This window comes from Rhinolophus ferrumequinum, chromosome 9 (genome assembly GCF_004115265.2).
Source record: "Rhinolophus ferrumequinum isolate MPI-CBG mRhiFer1 chromosome 9, mRhiFer1_v1.p, whole genome shotgun sequence".
Classification (NCBI taxonomy): Eukaryota; Metazoa; Chordata; class Mammalia; order Chiroptera; family Rhinolophidae; genus Rhinolophus; species Rhinolophus ferrumequinum.
The window spans coordinates 722,535-747,914 of record NC_046292.1 but is presented as its reverse complement, the minus strand read 5'-3'; the positions used below and the strand labels follow the sequence as shown (position 1 = coordinate 747,914).

The window sequence follows — 25,380 nt, the reverse complement described above, 5'->3', positions numbered from 1 at the left end:
CCAGTGCTTTGTACTTAAACTGAATCTTCATTGGCCCAGGATATACTAATCACACTTCCAGATATTGCGTCTGGCACCTTAGCCACAGGATTGTTTCCTAGTGGGTCATTATTTGCGTGTAAAATGTTGCTGTAGCGTTTATAAACATCTTCCTGTACATTTTTTCTTAACCCTGGGAATTCGCTTTGTGACTTTCCTTTGGTCACTGTATAGAGTGTGGTGTCTGCCTCCCTCCCTTGTGCCTGTTAAGTTGAGGGCAGGAAACTTATTTAAAAATAAGAGTATTAACACCAACAACATAAAGCGTTTTAGGTGTGCCCGATTTATTGTTCCCTGGGGGCTGTTACTGGAGTCCACATCTTTGGCTAGGCTGTTAGAGCAGAGACATCTCACCGTACATAAAAACAGCCTTGCGCAGTTGAGCTCACTGTACAAAGAACATTCACAGGGTTCTGAGACTCTGAATTCCGTCACTGATGGATGATGTCGCGTTGTGGAACCAGGATCTTTGAAAAAGGGAGGAGGAGCAGGCCTAACGGGATGAATTCTGCTCTCCTCCAACTTTGGGAGGCTGTGCTTTTAATGGATGTTTCTAGAGAAACATTTCCCACGAGTCGTTGTTGCTCTTCTCAGACTCGATATGAAGAATGAGAGGGAAGGAGGTGGACTCAACAGGAAGAAGCACATCTCAGCACCTTTAGGTAGATGGTTGTCAGGGAGAAGGGCTGCAGCTCGGCTGTTCTCCGCTTCGTTCTCCACTTCATCCCCCAGGCATCAGCCACCCCTCAGGGCCTCACCTTTCAGTCGGGTCTAAACCGTGTCCTGGTGGAGCCTCATTATTTCCTTCTCAATGACCAGTCGTTTTCAGAAGGCCTAATGGTAATTGGAGAAAGAAGCATCAACATTATTTTAGCCAACTTTTTTTGTGAGCTTGAGAACAGATAATGGAATTGTCTGAGATCTGCAACCTGAGAGGAAACAGAAAATATCCTTTCACTGTAAGAAGTTTTCAGCTCTGACCATTTAAAATATCTGATATACTCAATAAAAATAAGGAAGACTCAGTGTTTTTAATTTGCTCTGATCAGACTTTTTAAATGTTACATGTCTATCCAACCTCTAGAATTTAGAAATCAGAATTTTGTTTTTCTGACAACTGTAAATTGTTGTTCATAAAGAGTGGATTCAGACCCGTTCATAGTAGATAAACAGTTTGTATGGCAGAGGTGAAACCATATTTGGAAAAAAACAGGCTGAAAGTCGATGTCCCGTCTCTTCCCAGTTACATTGTAAGTGCAGGCAGGGCTGTCGTGTGGGCCACATATGGAGTTTAAAAATGTGAAAGGAAACAGGTGGGATTAATTTTTAACAAACCGTATCTAAAACATTGTCATTTCAACATATACTTAATATTTTCTTTTTCTTTTTTTTCATTTTTGTACCAAGTCTTGAGAATTGAGTGTCTCTCACATTTAACGGCACATGTAGTTTGCATGCGCAGTCTCACGTGGCTCCTGGCTCCCCGTGGGAACAAGTCCCAGGAGAGCGGCTGAGCCACCCGGCCTGTGGCCCCAAGGCTGTGTCTGCACAGTGCAGGCGACAAGGGCTGTGCGAGCCCATTACAACAGTAAGGGGAGACTTTCTTTTAGGAAGGAAAGAAACCCCCTTTTCCTGATTGCTCAAGGAGGGCTCTTAAAGAAAGAGATGGTCCATGCGTCTGAGCAGGGCTGCTTTCTTTCTTAGGTTTGTTTTTAAGTTGCAAGACCCCAGAGGGCTCTCACCCTCTTTTGACTGATGTGAGGAAGAGGGCTCTGAGAGGGATGCCGATGAGAGCGTGGCATGCCCAGGTACACAGGCCACCCGAAGAGTGAAGGAAAGCACCGCAAAATGTGCCGGTGCCGATCGTTTACAGAGCGACTGCCAGTCCGTGCGCAGCGGGCCTCATTGTGTGACAGGCTCCTGCGTGTGGCCGTGTGGTGGCCGAGCAGAGTGGGGGCTTGCACTGCAGCCCGAGCAGGATGAGGAACTAAGCGGCCAGTATAAGGGGACACAGAGATGACCTATTACCTTCAGTGACATTTCTCATCACCAACAGTACAGAGGCCTGTGCACTAAATAGTACACCTGTTATGCACGTTCTCACCAGCCCGTTCAATTGGGAATGAACCTAGAAGGTGCCGATTTCTGCCGTTATTAGGCAGCAGTGGAGTCGTGGCCCTTGGATGGACCGACCCTTCCTGCCCTATGGGAGGTGGAAGGTGCTTGTTCTGAGATACGCGCGTGCACACAGGTACCTGTTGGCTGAAGTGAAGACTGAAGCGAACTTCCCTGTGCCTGGTGTTGAAGGTGGCCTTTTCCTCTTACCAGTCGGCTCACACAGTCTGTCAGGGCCCATGCACTTGAACTTCTCGAGTTCCTAAGTCACATGGTTTGTTTTTTCCATTTAACAAATTCTTGTTCTTTCTGAAAATTCGAAGGCGCAGATAGCATCAACAAAACTGGTGTTCAGAAATAAACACTAAACTCAGTACTTGACAAGTAGAGTTCATTGATGCAAGACCTGCCCCTGTCTGTCTCCCCTCCACTTCCTCCTGGCAGAGAAGTGCTAGATTACAGAAGATTTTGTGTTACTGTGTCATGAATTAAGCAGAGTGACATGTAATAGCATGATTAGACGTGCGGTTGGGGCCTGGGTCTTCGATACACTGATGATAACAGTCGAATAGGTTTCTGTGCTCCCGGTGGCTGAGTGTTCCCATCGCCTCACGAAGTAAGACCCTCAGCAGTGAGGCAGTTGGTCCTGGAGAGTCCTTTCCTGGGACACCCCACGCGCTCCCGGTGTGTAAGGGCCGTCACGTGGCCAGTTGCCACTGTCAGAGCGGGCGGTCAGGTGACTGCATAAGGAAACATTTTTCTTATTAGAAACTGTCATCATTTCCTGGGAAATTATTCCTGCACTCGGATTTTGACCCTTCTAAAGCTACTACCGCATTTTCCTTCATAAAGTATGGCTCTCTCTGTAAAATATATACACTAATTTGAGACTTCAAGGTTTCATTTTCGAGTAACTTTGATTAGTCAGGGGTAATGAAACATTTTAATTAGCTTTAGTATATCCCTTTATAGTACTTACCTGTCTCCCAAGGTCATTTCATAGATAAGAAAACACGTAACAGGATAGAAGAGCCAGAAAGTCTCATTAGAGCCTTCGTTCTTTTCCACAGAGTTTAGCAAGAGCAACTGTTTGGCTTGAAAACAGAGTCCTCAGTTAACACAATTGCAGAAGCAAAGTTCTTTGGGCTGGCCATTGGTGCTCTTTAGACTTTTTCTCTGGGCCCCCGAGCTCCTGGGCTGTTACAAGACAGAGCGAGATTTGTGTGCAGGTGTGTGTCAGGAATCAGGCCTCGGCAGGCAGGAGAGGAGGCAACACTGGTTGGTCTGGGGTCTTCCCAGCACAGGCTGTGTTTCTGGGGTCACGGGTGTAGCCTGGGATGCTTGGGTGCTGTGGGCTGTGTTGAGTGGGGTCGGTGTGCCTGTGTAGTCCCCAGATGGCCCTGCCCTGTGGGCTGCGAGGACAGGGAAGGGGCGGGTGTGCCATCCTTGCACCTGCTGCCCTCACTCCGAATGGTTTATAGAGGCTCTCTGAAACTTTGGTGTGAGGACCTGGGATTCATATATGAGGAACATGACTAATTTGCCCTTCATCGTTGTTATTTCTAGGATGCTAGAAAAGCATGTGCGGACGCAACTCTCTCTCAGGTAAGCACCACCTCACGCAGGGTCACTGCCCGCCGAGCAGGTTGTTGTGTGGTGGAGCCCCCCACTGGGGACCCCTAGGATGGGCTCTGCTCTCGTTGCTTCCACACGGTGAGGAGGAAAACCAGTGCTCGGAGATTGGCACTCAGAAGTCACTCCCGTGCTAGGTGTGGGAAATGGTGGTGGTGTTTTTTAAGATGAAACATGTCTCTCACCATAGTAAGTACTTATTGTTAGAGGTCAGTATTGTCAGATACCGTCACAGCCTTCAAATGAAGTGTTTTCCAGGTCCTTTCTTTATAAAAAATCTGCCTCAGAACTTCTGTTCCTAGAGTTGAGTTTGGCAGATCCTCAAAACGTTAGACATAAATTATGACACAGTGATTCCACTCCTAGACACACACCCGAAAGGATTGAAAACCGGTGCTCCAACGAGGACATGGACGCATGGTTCTTAGCACTGGTCATAACGGCCACAGGGGGAACAGACGCTCCCACAGTGGATGCAGCGGATGAGTGGGTCGCAGGCTGCGGCGGCACAGGGGGGTGTTAGTCATAAAACGGGACGCGGTCCTGATGCCCGCCACAGCCGGGACCGAAAACGTGGTGCTGGTGAGACGAGGGCACAGAGGCCGCGTGGTTTGTGCTTCCCTTCATATGACGTACTTAGAGCTGTGACCCCACAAACCGAAGACAGGGCAGCACTTGCTGGGCACGCTCCTCTTGGGGAGACGGAATGTGCTAGATGCCACTGGGCCGTGTCCTGTAACATGCTGAGTTCCACCTGGGTAAAAAATGACGTTTGTCCAAAGAATTGAACAGAAATGTGAAAAAAATTCTATTACTATGGAGGATGATTAATTTTTCAGTGTCCTAATGCTTTAGGGGGTGCATTTTACTTGGGTTTAAGCAGTAAGTTAAGGAAGAATTGTACTGTATAGAATTACTGTGTTTTGCCATGGATAATGCACACCTACGTTTTTGGCCCAAAACTTTCTGGGGAAAAAAATCTTAATTTTTTAATTTAAATTTTTATTTGTTTACATTTAGGTACTTTTTTGTATTGTACAAGAAATTTTATGTAATAAATACTTACGAAACACAAGAACAGATTCGAGGTACAAGAGGTTCTATGTACCAGCAACAAATTTACAATAGTTAACGCCTCGTAGAAGTCCAAGAACTCTTCGTCATAAGTTCAACAAAACTAGTCACATTCCAGGGTATTGTTTTGTATACATACATCGTTATTGATTTCTAGAGTTACACTTTTAACTCGTAAGCATAAATAAAAGAATTATAAACATTTACATAGATACAGAATTAGTATGATGCATATATAATGCACATCTTTATTTTCCCCTCACAAATTTGCGCATAATGTGCATTATACATGGTGAAAACACGGTACGTGAATTTGAGCTCGCAGTTACACTTTGGACCCCTTGCTGTGACACAGTTACTTCATTTGTCAACCCGGGATTTTCTGTTGGCACGGCCCAGCAGGTTGGCATCCCGGGCTGTGCCTTGGGCCAGCCAGGAGACAGAAGCACTGCCCTGGTCGCTGTACCGCCTGAGGGCTGTGAGCAGGACGCAGGCACAGCGCCGTCCGCTCGGTTGTGCGGCTGCTGACTGATGGGGCCGTGACGGCTGAGGGCGGTGGGAGGGGCTGGGCTGGGTGAACAACAGTGAGAGAGGCAGGGGTTCCTGCCCCTGGGGGCCAGCAGTGTGCCCGTCACACGGGGGGACCGACGGGGAGACACAGGTGGTCCTGATGACCAGGTAGAGCGGGAGACTTAACGAGAACCACGCAAGGAAGGTAGGCGCTGTGGTAAACGCACATCCCTGTGGATGGAGAGCTGCCTGGGTGGTGGGCAGGACTTGGGTGGGCACGGTGAGGGCGGTGGTGCCGCCGATGGGGTGGGTGTGGAGGACACGGGCAATGGCGTCGTCACAGGGCTGATTGCAGGAGCTTTTCTTTTTCAGATCACAAACAACATCGACCCTGTGGGAAGAATCCAGATGCGAACCAGGAGGACACTGCGGGGCCACCTGGCCAAGATCTACGCCATGCACTGGGGCACCGACTCCAGGTGTGTGCTCGCAGCCCCAGCACTGCTCTCTCTGTCGGGGGAAGTAACAGGGCGTTGGCTGTGCCTTGTCAGGAAAGAGCGGGGGAGTTGCAGCTCGTAGTGGGCAGCCCAAGTACAGCGTCACAGGTGCACGCTCCCGTCTCTTTCCAGACCTGGGCTGCGTGTACACGGTCACTGCTTCCCCGCCCTGCTCAGTTCACGTCAGCTCTGAACGCACCTTCCCTCACCTGTGCTGTCCTGGCTCCATGGCGCAGTGGTGTGTGACCGTGGGGAAGGGAAGTCACCGCCTCTCTGTGCTCGGTTCCTCTTTCCAGCCTGTCTCATGGCTTCTTGGCTGATCTCTCCCCTGGTTTCAGTGCCCTGGCTCAGGGGTCGTAAAATTGTAAAACCGGCCCCAGGCAGTACCGGCAGGATGCAGTGTGTGGAGCCTTAGGACAGCGCCCTATGCATCCCAGGTGCTGAGTCCACACCAGGCAGTGGACGTGTGTGTCTGGGCTGCGGTCCGCATTCTCTCCCCCGCCCATCTGCCCCCCTCCTTTTACCCACCGCCCCGCTGTGGGTTCATTGTCTCTACTTTACATTCTGCCCCTGATTTGGACTTTGTCCTCCGGAGACTCATCTCCAGCACCCTCCGGTTCCTTCCTTCCCTCCCCTCTTTGCACCCTGTTTCCCTTAACCTGCAGCATTGGGGAAACAAAATCTGCTCAGCCCTATTCTTTTTCCTTAGAGACCATTGGAAAGTCCATCTTTTCTACCTTCTCCACCAAAATAATTAAATAAAATGCCGTGTGACTGTGGCTATAATGTTCTTTCAGATATCTCACAGGGTTCTTCACATGTCTTTCTTTGAGTAGCATTTTTTCATGTTTAATTGTCAGAATGGAATTTTCAGATTGGTTTCCTCTTTCATAGAAGTGTCTGTGTTAGAGTGTAAACAGCTACAGAACAAAAGATTCTATCTTTAGTCTTTTGTATACAATATCCTGTGCAATTCCAAATGCAGATGAGAGCTTAGATCATTTTAACGATGGCAGTAATCAGAAAGAATAAAAAAGGAAACAGAAAAATGCCCAGACCAATCGATCCACCTTAGACTTATTGTCCGAAGTAGATGGTTTTTCCTCCGTCTGTGGGAGCATCAATGTCCTGATCCCACCAGGACATTTGATAGACAGTGCTATAGCCAGGTTGTACTCGGAGCCAGGTACTCAGGGGCCTAGTACTCAGACCTTGGTACTCAGGAGTCTAGTACTCTGAACCTGGTACTCAGGAGCCCAGTGCTCAGAAACCCAGTACTCAGAAGCTCAGTATTCAGGAACCTGATGCCCTGGAGCTAGGAGTCTAGTACTTGGAGCCCAGTACTAAGGATTCTGGTACTTGGAACCTGGTACTCAGGAGCCCAGTACTCATTGCCCAGTATTTGGCCCCCAGTACTCAGGAGCCCGATGCTCAGAGTCTGGTACTCGGAGCCTGGTAGCTCTCTTGGCTCCCTAAGAAATGTGCTCTCCTCCAACAGCCAGGCTTTAGTTTGGGGAGTCTGGAAGGCTTCTCACAGAGGGGACACTTCACAACGCAGCTATGTACCGGGAACTGCAGAAGTGTGTGGCTGGAGCAGCGGACTTGAGGAGGGAGAGGTTCGGGGTAAGGTAGGACGGCAGGCGGGGACCAGAGCACCCAGGCCTCCCCATCAGCAGGTGCAGGCCCTTCTGCTCATTCTATCTCAGGGCTCCGATAGGAGCTGTGCTCTGAAAGCCCTGGGGTCGGCAGGAAGGACAGCAGGGGCCTGAGAAGCGGCCTCAGGTTCAGGGTCATGGTCACCTACGGAACGGCTGGCGTGGGGACCCCATGGGAGCCGCTGGGTGTTGTGTTGGTCTCGATCTCTTTCTTGGGCGGGAGGGGGCTCCATTTTACAATCAGAAACAAAAGAAAACAGAAAATGATATTAAGGAGGACCTCTCTATCCAGAGCTTTTCAGAGATGTTTTTGTAGAAAGTCTAGAATTGTTCTTTTAGTTTTGGGTGTACGTTCTGCTTTCGTCATCTTCATACTTCTTGCCTTCATAAATGCGGGTTGGATTCTTTTTCATGACTCAGGGCTGTAACTTAACAAACAGCAGTTATTTTGGCACATTCTTACAGTTTGTGGATGCTGACAGCCTGGCACTGACGAGCATCTGGTCTTTCCGGGCTACCAGAGAGGCCCACAGCGGGCCGGTGTGCCTGCGTTCCAGGGTGTGATGGAAACACTTGTGAAGTGTCTACCATTGTTTTCTAGTAGATGGACTCACCCTTCATTGCACTGGTTACAACATGAACTAACAAACTTTTCTCCCTTCTAAAGCCTGCGCGTGAAACCCAGCGAGGCTCGAGGCCCGCCCTCGTCTTTGGAACGTGGGCTTCTGTTTGGCTCCTGCTCAGTGTCTTGGAGCCCTTGCTTCCCTCCTGGCCACTCTAGCCTCTGCGTCTGGGTGGGTGCTTGCCTCCTGGGAGCTGACGGCTGCTTAGCCAAAAGCTCTGAACCCCGTCCCCTAGCAACTATCCCCTGGGATTAAGAGGTGTGTCTTCTCTCACCTTCTGGAGGATCAGCAGGCCGCTTAGCCTCTGTCTCACTAAAACCTGGGCGAGTCAGCAGACACTAAGCTCTCTGAGCAGGAGACTGGCTGAAGGTGACCCATGGGGGTGAGCCGCTCTGCGTTGGTCCTGAACTTCCAGACAGAGCCTGTGCTGGAGGGCCGACAGACAGACAGACAGAGCGGCCACCGAACTTAGATACCACAGTCTCCTGAGGACATTGCATCTGAGAAATAAGGCATTGGAGCCTGCACTTTAGTCCTGGCATAAGTTTATAACCGTGCTGAAATTGTTTTTGTTCCAAACTCATCGCCTCCTCATAAAAAAGGAGGCTGTGCGAGATGCGTCCCAACATACATTTTGATGAAAAGTGTCCAGATTATCAGAGTGTCGCGTTTTACCTCCAGATTTTGATCATTTCAAGAAGCCAGATATGCTTGTGGCTGAAACGGTTAAAACCTATTTTGATGAACGCTTTAAAATTTAGAAATAGTCCTGTCATCATTCAGCATAACGGCACATGTCTGGTGGAGTTGCAGGGCCCGCCCTCTGTTCCTTGAAAGCAGCACGTCCTGGAGGAGGTCCTAGGGTCTGACGAGTAGCTGCACTTCCCAGAATCAACTCTCACTTGATGTTCCTTTGCCCAATAGTCATGCTCTCCTTCTGCAGTGCCCCGACTTACTTCTGCAGACACAGCTGGACCACTTGTCAGCACACAGATCCCAAACTTAGCCCCGTTGCCCAGATCAAGAAAATCGTCAGGGCAAAGATTCGTGACGCTTACTAGTGTCTCCTGCTGGACCAGGCCCATTCTGCTGTAGTTTTGTCACTTTGCAAAGCAGGTGGGATGTGAGGGCCACCATAGTGTGTCTAGGACACCTGGGTTCCAGTACCTCAGTCTGGGAAATTCTCATGGGTTTTTTGGTGAGAAATGCCTCAGGAATTTGGAGTATCTAAAAGCGTATTCCTTTACATCTAATCTAGGCTTTTCATGTTTCGGAATAGAACAGAAATTGCATACTACGTATTTCCTACCACCTTTGGCTCTCGAAAGATCTGTGTATCTCAGATTTGATTTATGACGAGCAGAAACCAAACAAGCAGTTATGCCACGTCCCAGTCTCAGCTGACCAAGCAGGTGGCCTCGGTGACGAGCTGCATGCGAGGCGACGTGTGCGAGTGTGAACTCTTGTCTGGGCACTGTCTTCCGTGCTGTCACCGTTGGTCTGACAGCTAGAACTTTTTTTTGCCTGTAAACAAGTGTGTTTTGTCTGAAGCAGATGTAATATTGAAGCACATGGTCGTTGTCACTGGTTGACTGTGTGTGACTGCTGTGTCGCTGCATACTAACGGTGTGTTCTTGTCCTTCCCGCCAGGCTCCTGGTTAGTGCCTCACAGGACGGTAAACTTATCATCTGGGACAGCTACACCACAAACAAGGTAGGGACCCCAAAATGCCTTCCCTGGAAACAGCCTGGATCCACTCATGTGAAACTTGTATCAGGGTGGGCTGGGGGCATAGCAAGTTTGGCTGTGGTCCAAAGTCTACCAGCCAGAAGCCGAATCGTGGGGCCAGCACACGTAAAGGGTCTCCTGCTGACCAGATCTGGCTCTTTACAGAGCAGGTGGGCGGCACTGACTCCTCCATGTTTCTGGGACACCTGGATTGCAGTTTGGCCTTAGTCTGGGAAATGTCACGTTTTAGTGAAAAATGCAGAAATACAGCTTTTCATGCAGTTACTAGTTTTTACAAGGGATCATCTGAAAGACATTATCCTTTGAAATATAAATGAAATCCTTTTAAAAACTTAATCCAAGCTTGTGTCATAGTGGATGAAAAAGTACTATCGTTGTTCCAGATGTGTTTAAAAGATCAAATTCAGTTGTATTTTACTGGAGAATGCTAAATGTGCATAAAATACTGCAGTATTTATAACAAATCTGTCTGAGGCACAAGGAGGATTAGTTACAATAATGTCTAGTTTTGTTACTTCAGTAAAAATGTGTTTTGTAAATGATTTATAGACATGCTTTCTTTTTTTCTTTAAGATTAAGTGAATTTATTATGAGCAGATGTGCCTTAAAATAATATTAAAGGAAATGGCTTTCATTTTAATACATAATTCTGAGGAGGAGGCTGTGCTCCCATTTACCTAAGTGGCTGTCTAACCACAAGTAGGGCTTGAATAAGACCATAGGTTAAGTTGCTGTGCAGCATTGGGTTTCTCCTTAAACCATTGCTCTACCTGACTGGCCACACGCGTAAATTGTTTCCAGATTAATTTCAGTAGTTGAGCTCGTTGCATCACATGTGTTCTGTCACTCAGGTCCATGCCATCCCTCTGCGTTCTTCATGGGTCATGACCTGTGCGTACGCCCCTTCTGGGAACTACGTGGCCTGCGGTGGCCTGGATAACATTTGCTCCATTTACAATCTGAAAACTCGAGAAGGGAATGTCCGTGTGAGTCGTGAGCTGGCTGGACATACAGGTACGTGTTCTCACCAGTAACCTCTGGGTGGTACCGGCTGCGTGCCTGGCGTGCGTCCTGTGCTCGGACACGCACCTCTTCTCAGGAACCGTTTAATGAGACTGGTGGCAATAACAGCCAGAAATACTTTGAAAGTGAAATCAAGGACAGGCGTTGATAGGCCTTTACCAGTAAGAAACCTCTGGAGCGAAGTCCCTGCTGCCCCGCCCTGCGTGGGCAGCAGCCTCCTGTTGTATCAGCTTCGCAGTTCAGCGTGTTATCTCCTAACCCCTCTTCATCTTGAGCACCTTTCCACAAGGGTTTCCTGATGGAAACATGCATGTGTGTAAATTGCATACAGGTGTGTGCGTGCGTCCTCACTGAGCATCTTCACATGCTTCATACATGTTTACACCAGCACTCTTGTCGCAGAGGGAACAGGACAGAGTCCTGGGGGCGGTTGAAGGTCTTCTGAACACAGCCAGCTCTACGGTTTGGGTGGTGTGTGTAGTTTAGGTTATTCGTGACAAAAGGCACAGTGTTTCTGAAAAGGTCTTGTCGTGGTATTTCCTTCTGTGACTATATGCTCAGTTCTAAAAGTCCCACCCCACTAGGTGCACCTCCTTCACGGGTCCCCCGAGAAGTGGTCGTAACTAACGGAGTCGACAACCCTGCTTCCGACGCTCGTCTGTTAACTTGAGCAGACTGAGAGCATATCCTTTGTCCTTTTAAATGCCATTCTGTTCAGGGAACACTTTCTGTATCCTTTCCACATTGACAGGTTTATCCAGATGTGTGTTTAATGGAGGACAGTCTCACGCTGACCTTGCGCTGCACTTGGAAGTGGGGAAGTGGGGTCTGCGCCCCCGCTGGCTGTGTCGTCAGTGTGGCAGGCAGAGTGAGACTGGCCTCTGCTCGGAGCTCCTGCAGCTCGTTGCTGTGACGCGCGGAGGGAGGGCGTGAAAGGCTGAGGACGGCCTGTCTCTCCCTTTAGTTCTGTCCGTCTTCACCCAGACGTTCTGAGCTCTGTTAGTAGAAGCTGTACGTTGATGACTGTGGTCCCGCCTGATGAATGGCCCCGGGTGTCACGATGAGAAAAAGTCTGCCTGTCTGGTGTGAGTGTAGCCAGCCCAGCCTTCACGTCTTACGGTCTGCTGTGTGTTTCCCATCCGTTTTCTTCCCACTTGACTGTGTTGGTTAGTAGAGCCCCCTCTAGCCAGCATGTGGGTGCTGCTTCTGCCTTGCACAGTGTCCAGTTCATTTCCACAGCCGGTGGCGTTGGTACAGGTGGATTTAGCTCCATCACTTCAGCACTTGCCCTCCTTTCCTGCCCTTTTGGGGACTTTTCCTGCCTTTTTTTCCTGCCTTTTACTCGACTTTTTCAAATTCGACTTTATCTGTTGACTTCTTTGGTTACCTCTGCGCTCTCCGTAGAGTTGTGAAGGGCTTACAGGGCACGTGTATACTTTTTCGTGGCCCTCTCCCTGCTAGCACTGTGTCGACTCACGCACCATGAAGGCGCCTGTGGCCGCCCTTCCTCGCGCTTCGCGAGGTCCTCGTAGGTGTCGCATCTGCAAGTGCTACGAGCCCCACAACACGTGGTACATTTTTCTCTTTAAACATTTGGAGCCATTTGAAGAAATTTAAAGAGTCTCGGACATTTACTCAAATGGGAACCATTTTTGTGCTCTTCCTCCCTTGCAAAAATGGGAGTTTTCTTAGGGGCCCCTCAGCTGGGTGAACTTGTTTATCATGTCTCACAGTTCGTGCGGGTCTGCTAACTGCATTCTCTGTTTCCATTTTTCTGAAAATGCCTGTTTTGCTCCATTCTTAAAGAATGTTTTTGCTGCATATAATTCTGAGTTGACTTTTTTTTTTTTTTAGAGATTCCGAGATCCTTCTGTTGTTTAACGACTCGGCTGTGATGTCCTTGGTGTGATTCTTTGTATCTCTTGTGCTTTAGTATCCTGAACCTGTAGGTTTTGTCTTTCACTGAACTAGGGATGTTTTCAGCCATGTCTTCCTGTGTGTTTTGTGTGCTGTGGTCTGTCCGTCATGCCCAGGTGTGTGTTCAGACCTGATGTCCCTTTGGCTGCTGTGCGTCTGTCTGGTGTCTGTTCTTCAGACTTGCCTGTTTCAGGTCTGTCCTCAGGGCCGTGTGGTTGGTATCCTCAAGCACTGTTTACATCTGACGTTCTCATCGTAGCTCTGGAATTTGTTTGCTTTTTTTTTTTTTAGAAAATAGTTCTTATTTTTCTGTTGAGAATTCCTGTCTTGTGTTCATTATGAGCACGGGTATCCTTGAGCACAGTTCCAAGAACTGCCTTTAGAGTTCTTGTCTCCATTTCCAGTAGCTAATCCTCAAGGCTGGCCCTGGCGGGGCTCTCTTACCTCGAGTAGGGGTGGCATTTCCCTGTTTCTCAGCACCTTGTTGTGCTGTGAGGCTGGTTCTGCTGTGTTCTCCTGGTCTGTGTTTGCTCCATTAGGCGGCAGCTCAACCCTGCCGGGCCACGACGGCCGGCTCTGACGGTGGTTTATGTGCGAGCCAGGTGTGGGGCAGCTGGGGGCTGACTCGGGCCTGTCCTGTGGCTCTCCTTTCACTTTCTGGTTGTGGTTGCCCAGAACTCTGTCCACAGGCTGTCAAGCACGTTGGCCATAGATCTCAGGTCTGCAGTGCAGCCGCGTGGGTGTTGCCGGTGTGGGCCTGCGTCTGGCAGTGCCTTTCCCGTCTTCCACTGTGGGCTCCCTGACTTGTCCACCTCTGCTGCCAGTTCCTTTAGAGATTTGTCTTTCTACTTGTCCCGAGCTCATAGTGGTTTTCTAGGAGAAGGCTGCTCCTCGGGCTGGAAACCACTGCCCCCCTGCCAGTCCTTGTAAACTGGGCCAGGTTGTGTTTACCGCACTGCTGTGCGTCCTCAGACGTTCTCAGTCTCGTTTCTAATCAGGGTCAGTGTGTCAGCTCCCATGTTTAATCAGAGGCTTCTGGAATTTTTAACACTGTTTGTTGAAACAAAACTAGTTATTAGAGGGAATAGTTTAGATATTTGGTTTCCTTCGTGAATCATGAAATTTTACTTCTGGGAGCTGAGTGTTGTTGTGGAAAACATTTGGTCCTTTAAGAGTGTGACTGTCTTCAGATAGGAGACGCAATTATTTAATGCGATAACTTACGACAGTCGCACTTCAGTCAGTAGGTAAAGGTGTGAGTGGCGTGTGCTGATTACAGCTTGTTGTTGGGCCCTTTTCCCTCTGGTCTTGAGCGTCGACTTCCGAACTCTTTGGTAAGCCATGGTTGGGAGACATTTTTCCGAATCTTAGAGACTCAGCTGCCCCACACTTGACCCGAGCCATGCCCTCAGCAGGCTTCCTGCCTCCCCGTGACAGAGCCTGACAGTCTGGGGGCGGGAGTCCCTGCGGTCAGCGGCCAGGAGGTGCATGGTGGTCAGGGCTATGTTGCTGCTGTTCCCCTGAAAAGAAGGGGCCACATGGAACCAGGAGAAGCTTCTTTCCCTGGAGCCGGCTGCTCGGGCTTTGGAAGCTCTTGAGCCATGCGGCCGGCACTAAGGTATTGTGAGTTCGCCCCATGTCACCGCGGTTAAGCGAGCAGGTTGTAGCCCTGTTATGGTGGAGAGTCCCGCCTTCGGTTTGTGGAAAACGCACTGTCTGTGAAGTGCAGTGAAGGGAAGACCTTCCCTGTAGGTCGCAGAGGAAACGTCAGGTGTTTTGGGTCTGGTTGGAGTTCTGCCTTTTAAGAGTCCATCCCACAGAGAGGGGCACAAGTGAGGGGTAAACGCAGTGATGGAGACAGACACTGTTACTGCTGTACGTACATGTCATGGGAGGATGAAACTTAGCGAGAGCTGTTTCTATGGGAGCAGGAGCTCAGAGGCGTTACATTGTGTGTGAGCAGTGAGTAATGACAGCAGCATTCATTTCTGACGCGGGCACCAGGCCCATTCTCACAGGTGATTTTCATAGCAGATGCCGTGGGTTAACGCAGAGGTTTCTTCTTCCCTGAACCGCATGTCGCATTGTACACGCACATACCTTGCCTGAGGTCGTTCTGCTCCAGGAGTCCATCTGGGCTGGTTAAATGTGACATCTGATTTAGGCTTTCTGTGGTCACAGCCTGGGGAACTCGGGTCCCACTGCTCACTCGCGACCTCCTAGACTGCCTGACACCGGTGAGGTGGGGCCTCGCGACGTCTCCTGTCGGAGTGTGTCGGCCCGCAGCCCCCAGGTGGCTTTCTGAACCTGCTGTCCATCTTCCCGCCAAGCCGCCCCAGCAGAGAGGACCCTTTTCCCAGGGTTGCCATGCATCTTGATCATACCCGCTGTTAGCCACAGTAGTTCCACAGCTGCCCGCCAGCTGCCAGGATTGTGACTGTCCAGATCGGGCTGTCAGACGTCCTCGTGATGGTGAGCCCTGCTCTCACCCAGAACTACAGTGTCATTTTTAAAGAGAATGGCATGTTAATTTGTCCCTGTTGTTGGACATTCAAACAGTTTCCAGGTGTTGCGGGTACAAACATTATTCTTGGAGATAAAGAATTTCTCCAGCCGTCACACTGCCTCGGGGTGAGTTAGCAGGCTGGGTTGTATGACCTTGGGCTGCGCGTGGGCAGGCTTTGGTGCACATTGATCACCAGCGGCCCCTCCAGGTACAGAAGAGAGTGTGTCTGCTTCTCTGGCACCGGTGCCCAGCCTGGACGGCCACGTCCGTCCTCGGGCGCCTCCATATGCCCTTCACGTGCCCTTGACCTCAGTGCCTGCTCTGCCCTGACTCACCTCATCCCTCCACCAGGCTGTGTGTGCTCTCACACACACACACACACACACACACACAGCTGGGGAGGGGCTGTCTCCACCTGAGGTGACTTCTCTCTCACACACACCTCAGGGAAGTTGTTCATTCTTCAGTAATAATAAAGATGGTAGCCACTGGGTTTTGAGAATCTCTTGAGTGCACAGACAGCTGTTTCTCCCAACAGTTCTCTGGACTTGTCCCCAGTTCATATGGTCCGACAGGCTCCTGAGAGAACTTGCGGGGATTCCTTATGGGCAATCTCCACGCTGAGAACTGAGCCCGGCCTTTCTGGTTTCTAAGCCCGCCTCCCTGCTGGCCGGCCAAGGAGGCTGTCCGTCCCGGAAACGGGGTGCCCACACGGGGCTACCAGGCTGCACCATTCATTGTGTTTGTATCTGATAGGTTCCTGTCCCAGTGCTGTTGGGCGTGGTGCTCGGTACTGGTTTCCACTTCTGTCTAGGAGAAACAATTTGTAAAACATGCTACCTACCCATTTTACTGTTTTTCTCCTCCATATACAAAATACAAAAAGCACCCAAATGAATTATAAGATTATGACCCAGCAGCCGGACCCTGTTTCATTAAAAGTAATATATTTGAAAGATCCTATTTGAAGGAAGTTAGAAAATGAAAGCTGGAGGCTGCCCTCCTGGACACTCCCTCCTGCCCTCTGGGGACGAGTCCTTGTGTGCTGGGAGTTGGGGAGGGGCTCTGCACCCTCAGCCCCGCGGCCACACTGCACGCGCCCTGGGAGTCGTCGTGGCCTTGACTCCAGGTGCCACTTACTGTTCTGTGGGTGGGGTTGCCACAGCCCGCCTCCCACTGCCTGCTGTTCGCAGCGATGCTGACCTCTGAGGCCCTGCTGAGTCCAGGTCGTGTCAAAGTGCTCGGGCCGTGCTTGTAGCGCTCGGTCTGGGTCTGGGGCACCGCGTGGCTGGGCCAGAGCTGCATGAGGGCAGACACAGGTGGCCTTTGAGGTCGCGCTCTTCGTGCACAACACCTAGGAGAGCCCCTGACCCCTGTGCTCACAGGCGGAGTCTGGGCAGTGGGGGTCATGGACCTGTTGGGGGGGGGTCACCTTACTGTGGGTGCTCCCAGGAGGCGGCACCGGGAAGTTCACTGAGAAGGTGAGTGTGCCCGGCTGACGGAGGCGAGGGTCGCTGTGGGCCTGGCTTTCAGCGCTGGCCCCTCCTGTCCTGTGCGATGGCCTCCGGGACATGTGTGAGCACACATTCTGTTCTAGGCACAGACCTGGTATTTCGAAATTGTCATCTCGTATTTTCTCTTTGGGAGCCAGTTCAGTACTAATTGTTAGAGAAATGCTTTGTTTTCCGGTGTTCTTGTACTTTTCACATCCAAACGCTTCGGTGGGTTTCTTCTGCTTCTGATTGTACCGACTCATGCAGCATCACACGTGCCCTGGTGTGGACTGGGGACAAGGTTCCAGGGCACAGGCAGGCCTGGCAGTTAATGCCCACAGAAGCGGCCATGCTGCTGCGTCTCCCCCGCCTGCTGACATGCAGCCGCCGTGGGCCCACGCCCTCCAACGAGGCTCACCCACCGCCTCCCGCGCCCCCCACACACACACACACACACACACACTCTCTCTCTCTCTCTCTCTCTCTCTCTCTCTCTCTCTCTCTCTCTCTCTCTCTCCTGGTTCTCAAGATCACTCACTGGAACAAAAGCAGAATCCTGGTCAGCAGAGCTGATTGAGGAAAAGTCACAGCGCACCGTTTATCTCTGTGCCTTTCCTGGTTCCAGAAGCTGCTCACGGCTGGGCATCTCGACATGCCCCGCTGTACCCCCGCCGTGGTGCCATGGCTCTGCCTGGCCTCCCATATGCTCTGGCGACCACAGCTTCTGTCTTGTAGGAAACACCACCCTGCTCAGCATGCCTTCCTGGAGGGCTCGGGGCCTCTGCAGACCACCCTCTCCCTGCCCCCCCCAACACCTGGGCCCTCCGCCATTCTCCCCGCAGCGTCCTGTGGAGGGAGGGACTGAGCGAGCGGGGTGGGAGTGGGCACGATGGACTCATGGTGATGAGAAGAGCGGGGAGGTGTGGCCATGTGAGCTGTGCACGGGACATACTGCTGTGTGTCCTTTCTTCCTGTGCACCTACGGGGCTGGGGCCAGGAGCTGACGAGGCATTTGTCTTCACCGACGTGTGGGACTCCAGGGGTGTCCATTCTGTGCTGCCCACGGCTTCTCCACTTGCAGGGCCATGGGATCGTGGTGCTTGCAACTTGGGCTCATTGTGTCTGTTTTCTAGGTTACCTGTCCTGCTGTCGCTTCCTGGATGACAATCAGATCGTCACCAGCTCTGGAGACACTACCTGGTGAGTATCCGTCTCACACTGCTCGCCTCACATCTGCAGCTCTAGGCAGGTAGGAAATGAGATTCTGGACATTAATCAGGCCTGATGCGGAAGGAGCCTGTCAGTGGCTTGGCTTTCCGTGGGTCTGACGCACGGGAACAGCACACGCGCTGCTCCCCTGCGGTTGGTGTTGCTCCAAGCCACGGCTTTGCCTGGTGTCATCCCCACACCCCAGCCTGTAGGACCCCCAAGGGCACTGAGCTGCCAGAACAGACAGAACTGTCCTCTGCTCCATCTGGGCCCCGAGCCAGGAGCTTCCTCCAGCCCTTAGCAGCGTGTGTGTGGCAAGCACTCCCACATCCTATGTCCCTGCTGTAACGGGACACTCTTTGTTGGGGTTTCAGATGACGTGGAGGCCACAGTCACGCAGGCACGTGGCCAAGCACTCACCTGATTGTCGTTTGTTTGCTTTGTTTCCCTCCAAACAAAGTTGCATTACGAATTGAGATTTGTCTTAAGTAAAACCACAGAGGTTTACGGTGGTCCTGGGTGGTTCTGACCGGGAGTCTGAGAAACTGCTTGTCATATGTCCTGCCGCAGCGCTCTGTGGGACATCGAGACCGGCCAGCAGACGACCACGTTTACCGGACACACCGGGGATGTGATGAGCCTTTCTCTCGCTCCTGACACCAGGCTGTTTGTCTCTGGTGCTTGTGATGCTTCAGCCAAACTCTGGGACGTGCGAGAAGGGATGTGTCGGCAGACCTTCACCGGCCACGAGTCGGACATCAACGCCATCTGTGTGAGTACTGGGGTCCTGCGGTGTGGGTCGGGGCGCGCAGAATGCATCATTTCACTTGAAAATGTTTTTAGGGTTAGATGTTCTCTTTTCTATACAAATACAACTGAATTTACCAGAAGATCCCTGTAGAAAATTGGGTGTGATGTGCTCCGCCCTCGGGGGGCCAGCTGCTGTGTGCAGACTGTGAATCTCACAGACGTTCGAGGTGTCTGCTGTGTGCTGGGCCTGCTCCCCGTCCTGGGGAAGTGGGGCTCCCCTGCAGGCCAGGCTTCGCTTGTCCACGGACTTGAGGGGCCTGGCCCTGAGGGGAGACGTGCAGGGACATGACTGGTTGGCCGGGGATCCCTTCCCGGGTCAGCCTGACTGCTGGCGGCCTGCGGAGCAGCCCAGACCCACTGGTGATGCCCACACCTTTATGTTCCTGTAGAAAAACAGTAAAATGAAATGTGCTCCTGTGTTGGAGGCGCTCCTGCAGCTTACTCAACGCAGAGCCCCACGTCCTGGTCCCTAGGCTGCTGCGCGGCCCCTGTGGAGTGGCCTCCAGGTCCTGCCAGAGTCCTGCCCTGGCTGGTGTCTGGCTCTGCGCCAGCAGTAGCCCTGCTGCTGGGTGGCCTGTTTCCGGTATTTACCTCGTGCCTCGGCACACGGTGTGCTTCCTCTCTCCAGTTCTTTCCAAATGGCAATGCGTTTGCCACTGGCTCGGACGACGCCACCTGCAGACTTTTCGACCTCCGTGCGGACCAGGAGCTCATGACCTACTCCCACGACAACATCATATGCGGGATCACCTCCGTGTCGTTCTCCAAGAGTGGGCGCCTCCTCCTGGCAGGCTACGACGATTTCAACTGCAACGTCTGGGATGCGCTCAAAGCCGACCGGGCAGGTGGGTGAGCGTCGGGCCGTTCTGTCTCGGTGCCGTCCGCGGCGCGTCTTTCAGGCTGGACGTGGCTCCTCACACAGGCCGAACGGTGTAGGTTTCTGTCGGTCAGGCTGGCAAGAAATGCGCGCACCTGAGTGTACTGCCAGCCCCATGGCGTGGCCTTGACAGGGGCAGGTGACAGGCTGGAGGCGCCCAGCCTCTGGCTCCCCACGTGGCCTTGTGAGGGGCATGGGTCTGCCACATGGGTGGGAACAGGCGAGCGGCTGGGTGTGCAGGCCCCACCTGCTGCCTCTCCCGTCCGGTCATGCATGCCGGCACTGTCGCCTGCTCAGGGAGCACAGACCAGGCGGGGATGCCCGTGAGGTGTAGAGCTTGAAGCCACACAGCAAAGGCAGGTGTGGTGGTGTCAAGTGCATCGCGATGGGGGCGAAAGACGAGGACTTGTGGGTGGGATGGACTGACCCCTCGTGTTGTTGAGCTCTGTAGTCTCAGTGCTGAGGGAGTGTGACCCCGGGACCTGTGGGGTCTCACCTTAGCTTCTGCTTCTGGGTGCCTCTACTCCCTGCCCTGGGAGCACTCTCCTCTCGTTTCCCCTGCTCCCCCTGCCCGGGCCCCCGCTCCCTGTTCACAGTGCAGCTGAGCACCCTGGTAGCCACACGAGGCCGTGGAGAGCCCTGCTCCACCTTGGACGCTGGTCCCCCACGCAGCTGTGACGTTGCTGGGTGCAGGCGGTGGGTGTGGGTGGGGATCTCTGAAGTCAGCCCTCAGTTCCTGTGGCAGGGCAGGACACTGGCTGATGATTATGGTGTCGATGGGAGGCCTGTCTCTGTGACCCTCACCGTGTCCTGCACTAGGCCCGGGGGTCACAGACGCAGGAAGGGCAGCTTGCAGCTCACACTCTCGTGCGGTCATTGCCTGAGACTGAGGTAGTTCGGGGTTTTTTATTTCAGTTCTTACCATTGCAAGTGCTCAGGAGCTGCTGTGAGAGGCCCTACTGTGTGTGTGTGTGTGTGTGTGTGTGTGTGTGTGTGTGTGTGCGCGCGCGCGCGCCCGTTCCTGTCACCGTGCTGCCTGGGACAGGCTGATCACCAGTGGTTCTGCAGTGTGTCTTGTGGGGACACCTGTCCTGGCTGGAGGTGTGCCCACAGTGTTTCTAAGACAGAAGCGCCCTGGCCCCCGCGCCTCAGGCTTCAGTCTAATTTCCAGCCGACCAGACCCTTCCCGGCGTCCTGTCCTGGCCACCCGGACCTCGCAGGACGGGCCGTAGCCGGTCCTGGGTTTGCCTCACAGTGTCACTGCATCACTGGGTGAGAGAGACATCTCTGGGACCCAGAGTGACTGCTGTCATCGCTTCCAGGTGTCTTGGCCGGGCATGACAACCGCGTCAGCTGCCTGGGGGTGACCGACGACGGGATGGCTGTGGCGACAGGGTCCTGGGACAGCTTCCTCAAGATCTGGAACTAAGCCGGCAGGTAAGGGGGCAGCCCGCTGCCCTGCTCTACTCGTCCTGCATGCAGTTCTCGGGACACGTGTGATGGCATCCGCGTGGTTTCCCGCTGAGTTCTGAGCTGGCGTTGGTGGGTTGGGACCCGCGGTGAGGGGCATGTCATGTGCCTCGAAGCAGTAGGAAGCACAGCTCTGAGAATGCATCCAAATTTAAGGCTGTTCATTGTGCGATTTTTTTAAACTCTGTTTGAAACAGCAGGTGGACGCCATGGTGACTGGAAGACCACCCCACCCTGAAGCGTTACAGTGACAGCATTTCCAATCCACCCTACTAACGTGGACGCCCCCCCCCACCCCGAACTACAAAAGGGCAAGATCTTTCCTTCACTTAACTGCTGAGACCAAGAGCACAATCCCCACAGAGAAGAATCTGCTGTAAACTCGACGACTCACGCATTCCTTCCGGGACCATTGTCTTGTCTTTTTGTCTTGAATGAATTTAAAAGGAAATACTGTAATAAAAATGTTAACCAGAGAGTACACTTGAGTGTGATTGTGAGACACACCAGCTCACTAGTTGGTTTGAATCTAAGACCAGGGACCCTGTTGGGGAGATGCTGGTGCAAAACCATTGCGGACTTTACCTGTAATGGGCTCTAAGTTTCAGGTTGTGTTCGTAACAGGATTTTGAAATTGTTCGTATTTCCTTTTTAAGACATCTATCTCCCTTTATGTTCACTAGTTAGACAGAGAAAGAGGGTCTAGTGCAGCCTCTCTGAAATTGTCAGTGATGTAAACTTAGTCCCCGGTTTTTCTTTCTTGTCTGGTGTCCCAGAATTGTTGTGCACAGATGTGGCCTAGAAAGGACGATGCTGAGAAGTGACGTCACCAGGCACACGCTGTTGACAGTCTTGGATGTGTGACTGTCACTGGCCAAGTCCAAACAGGCACCTTCTGCCCTGCCCGCCCTGCCTTCTCAGTTTCTCACCCGCCCAGCCCAGCCTGGCCTTCCCTGTGAAGTTGGGGGGAGTCTCTTAACAACTGCCTGGCTCCACCCCGAGCCCCACCCAGCCTTCGAGAACCTCTGTTTTCAGGAGAGGTGCCCATCCTGTGCTCGGATAGTCAACTCTTTGTGTATGAAACCATGTACAAATCAATGTTTTGAAAATAATGATCTCAAAGTTTCTAAGTTAAATTTTAAAAAATTTGGTCGTTTGCCATATTGGGTGGGTGAACTCTTAGACTCGCATGCTGTAGAAATGCTCAACCGTGCATATAGGACTCAGTCCTTAGTTGTTCTTTTTCTTTTAAGAAATAACCTCTGAATTGTAACCATTGCGGCTCTCTCTCCACTTCCTGTCGCGACTCTGCACGCTCCGGAAGCAGTACAGTCCGCAGCTCTACACGCTTGAGTAGCAGGATAAGTCACTGTTTCTTCGTTTCTTTAAACAAGTCCTGTTCCAAATGATCGCTGTTGGATTCTGGGGGGCGGGGGCAGGGGCGGGCAGCCGGCCTTCCTCTTCATAACTTCCTCTCGGCCTGTGTCCCCCGTGGAGCGAGCCTTGGCCATGGGACGCAGCTCAGTTTCCTGCGGCGGACATCTCTGGGTCTGCGGCGAGCCCGAGGCCAGCAGCAGCGTTTGGACAGGAGCGTGGTGGCCCCGCACTCCCGTAGCAGCAGTAGTGGCTTCTCGTCTGTCCGTCTGCAGCACCCTGTACAGAAGTGCGGACACGCGGAGGCCTGGGCCTGCAGAGTCAGCGGGAGCCCCAGCCCTTCCCATCCACACCTCTAAGCTGTCTGCTCCCTGTACCCTTCCACCTTTCATATTTAATTTTACGTCTGTACTGCAAGGAAGCTGGCTGCAAGATAGATACTGTATTAAACTGTACTGTTATTTAAGATGTAATAAAGCAGTTGGACATGAGGGCCTGGTGTGGCTGCTTCTTGGCGGCCGCTCAGTCTGTGGAGGCGGCCGCCTCCCCGCGCGTCAGGACTGGCCGGCTGGTCACCTGGGCAGTGCCTCACCGCCCCTGGGCTGCCCACCCCTGTCATCTCTTGTCCCCATCCAAGGACTCCATGAAAGGAGGGTCCTCCGACAGGCCCTTGAGAGCAGCATGGGCCCAGCAACCCTGTCCACCTGTCACCATCCAGACTGACCCACGCTGTCCTGGGGTGGCCCTCGTTCCCTCTTCACTCGCTGAGATATCTGAGGACGTTACTCCAGAGACAGCCTTCCCTTCTGACCGCAGTGTTCATCTCAGTCTGAATAAAAACCGGCATCCTGGAAGAAAACATGAGCGTCTGCTACCAAAGGGAGACAAAACCTTAGAGTGCGAGAGTGGAGGACAGCGGCTGCCACCTCTTCCAGGGTGTGTTTCTCAACGTGGCCCCACCCCCGAGGCCTGGAAGGCCAGGGTCCCCTGCTGCCCTGCGGCGACAAGGGAGTCCTCAGCACTACTCACCCGCCCCTACCTGCCTGGGGGGCTGCTCCAAGTGGGCGGGGCGAGGAAAAGCCCACCCTGCCCCGCCCCCCGCCTCGAATCCTGCTGTGTCCTTCCCAGAGCCAGGGCCAAACAGTTGCTCCACATCCTCGCTGAGTGATCTCCAGCAAGTTACTTGGCCTCTCTGTGCCCCCGATTCCCCGTGAAAACCGACCACAAACACACCTGCTTCCTAGAGGCCTTGTGAGAATTCAGGGAGTCCCTTGTGTGCGAGGTTCTAGAGTGGGCGGCGCTGGACGCTTCACCACCAAAGACACCCCCCACCCACCCCAGGTTCGCAGCTGTGGGGCTCCCCCTGCCCGGTGCTCTTCCTGTCTCCAGTCAGGGTAGGCCCCTTCGCGAGGTGAAGGTTTTGCTCTGACACAATTGTGTGTCTGGCACTTAGCAGGTCTGCAGGAAGAGAGACTGCTCCCTCACCCTGTCTCCTAAAACCTGCAAGTGGACAGTTTTGAACACTGGTCCCTGGGGAGGTAAGACCAGGCAGGAAGGGTCGGACTTGTCCTAGGCATGCTGGCTGGAGGCCAGAGGCTGGGAGACAAACAAGATGACCTCCGCGTAGACCCCCCCCACCCCCGCCACAGGGAGCCTGGGTGCCTCCCGGCCTCCCCTGCAACCCAGGCCCGTCCTGTGTGCTGGGCAGCCTCTGTTATCCCGTTCTTCCAGCCGGGCACAGCAGAGGCCAGAGCTGGGAGCAGGAGCCAGAAGAGGAACACTCCTTCCTGCCACCGCACCTGAGAGCCTGGGGCACCCCCTGACTGCACCCGAGAGCCAGGAAGCCCCCCCCAGGCTGCACCCAAAATCCAGGGTGCCCCTGCCCCCCCATGAGTCCAGCTGTGGGAGAGCAGCCCCATCAAACGCCGCCCTCCACGGCCCAGGCTCCCGGCTTCTCCCTCCCCATCAACCCTGCTGTCCCCCATCATTCAACCCTTACAAGAGGGTGTGTCCAGGTTTTGGGGGTGTGACGCTTATACAATATGGGAGCCATGTTTTAAGAAAAAGAATACAAAGAAACACCAAATTATGTTAAGAGTCTGCAGCTCTGCCTGTAGGAAGATTACAGCATTGCCATGTCACCCACGCTGGCCCAGAAGGAAGACTCTGCCTTTCCAGACTCCTGAGCCCCTCTGAGGCAGACCCCCCCCAATCCTATGCCCAACCCAAACTTGTCCGACCAGCACCCATCCCCAACCCCACCCACACCCCCACCCCAGCCTCTGTTCTCCCTCCTGGCCCTCCTCTCCCCACCACCGCCAGCTCAGCCTTTGGAATCAGCCCAAACAACACCTCCTTTGGGAACCTTCCAGGTGCCCTAAGGCACCCCTCCCAGCATTGTCTTCTAACCAACTGAAAGCCCTTAAGGGTGTGAGCTCCAGGCCTCTTGATTACCCAGGGTGGGACCTGGCCTTCTGGCAGAAATTGCACAACCAGAGGGAGCTGAAGCAAGCCTCAGTCTGTTTCCTCATCTCTGAAATGGGGAAGCTCTCCAGCCTGAAATCTCGAGGTGGGGGGGGGGGGGGGGGAGGGTTTCTGTGACTCTAAGCACGCACCTGCACAAGTTCCCTTTAGAGAAGGGTACACAGGAAGGGTGACTGTTATGGGACCTTGGCTAGTGACACTGCTCGCACTCGTGCCTTGGTGCCTTCTCTGTAGACTGCCCAGCTCTAGACGCAGCTCAGGCCTTCTCTGGAGGCCTGGCCCAGTGCCAGCACTGGATCATGTTTAATATTATTGTTAATGT

At 52.8% G+C, this 25,380-nt stretch overlaps 1 protein-coding gene and 1 long non-coding RNA gene across 5 annotated transcripts in view; one reads left to right on the top strand and one right to left on the bottom strand.

Moving 5' to 3' along the window:
• The window catches only part of GNB1 (G protein subunit beta 1), a 67,446-nt gene extending 44,381 nt beyond the window's left edge, over positions 1–23,065 (top strand). For all 4 annotated transcript variants that reach the window (XM_033113682.1, XM_033113683.1, XM_033113680.1 and 1 more), the window contains 9 exons: positions 3,721–3,759; positions 5,743–5,849; positions 9,796–9,859; positions 10,747–10,909; positions 17,968–18,034; positions 18,614–18,815; positions 19,482–19,698; positions 21,053–21,167; positions 21,398–23,065. In XM_033113682.1, coding sequence (XP_032969573.1) covers positions 3,721–3,759; positions 5,743–5,849; positions 9,796–9,859; positions 10,747–10,909; positions 17,968–18,034; positions 18,614–18,815; positions 19,482–19,698; positions 21,053–21,159 — 966 coding nt within the window. In that variant the 3' untranslated portion in view covers positions 21,160–21,167; positions 21,398–23,065. The remainder of the gene's footprint in view (positions 1–3,720; positions 3,760–5,742; positions 5,850–9,795; positions 9,860–10,746; positions 10,910–17,967; positions 18,035–18,613; positions 18,816–19,481; positions 19,699–21,052; positions 21,168–21,397) is intronic.
• LOC117026722 (uncharacterized) lies at positions 22,488–24,183 on the bottom strand. The gene is made up of 2 exons (XR_004423811.1): positions 23,808–24,183; positions 22,488–23,422 (listed from the first exon to the last, which is right to left on the bottom strand). It is a non-coding gene; the product is annotated as an uncharacterized LOC117026722 (long non-coding RNA).
• Positions 24,184–25,380: the final 1,197 nt, after the last annotated feature.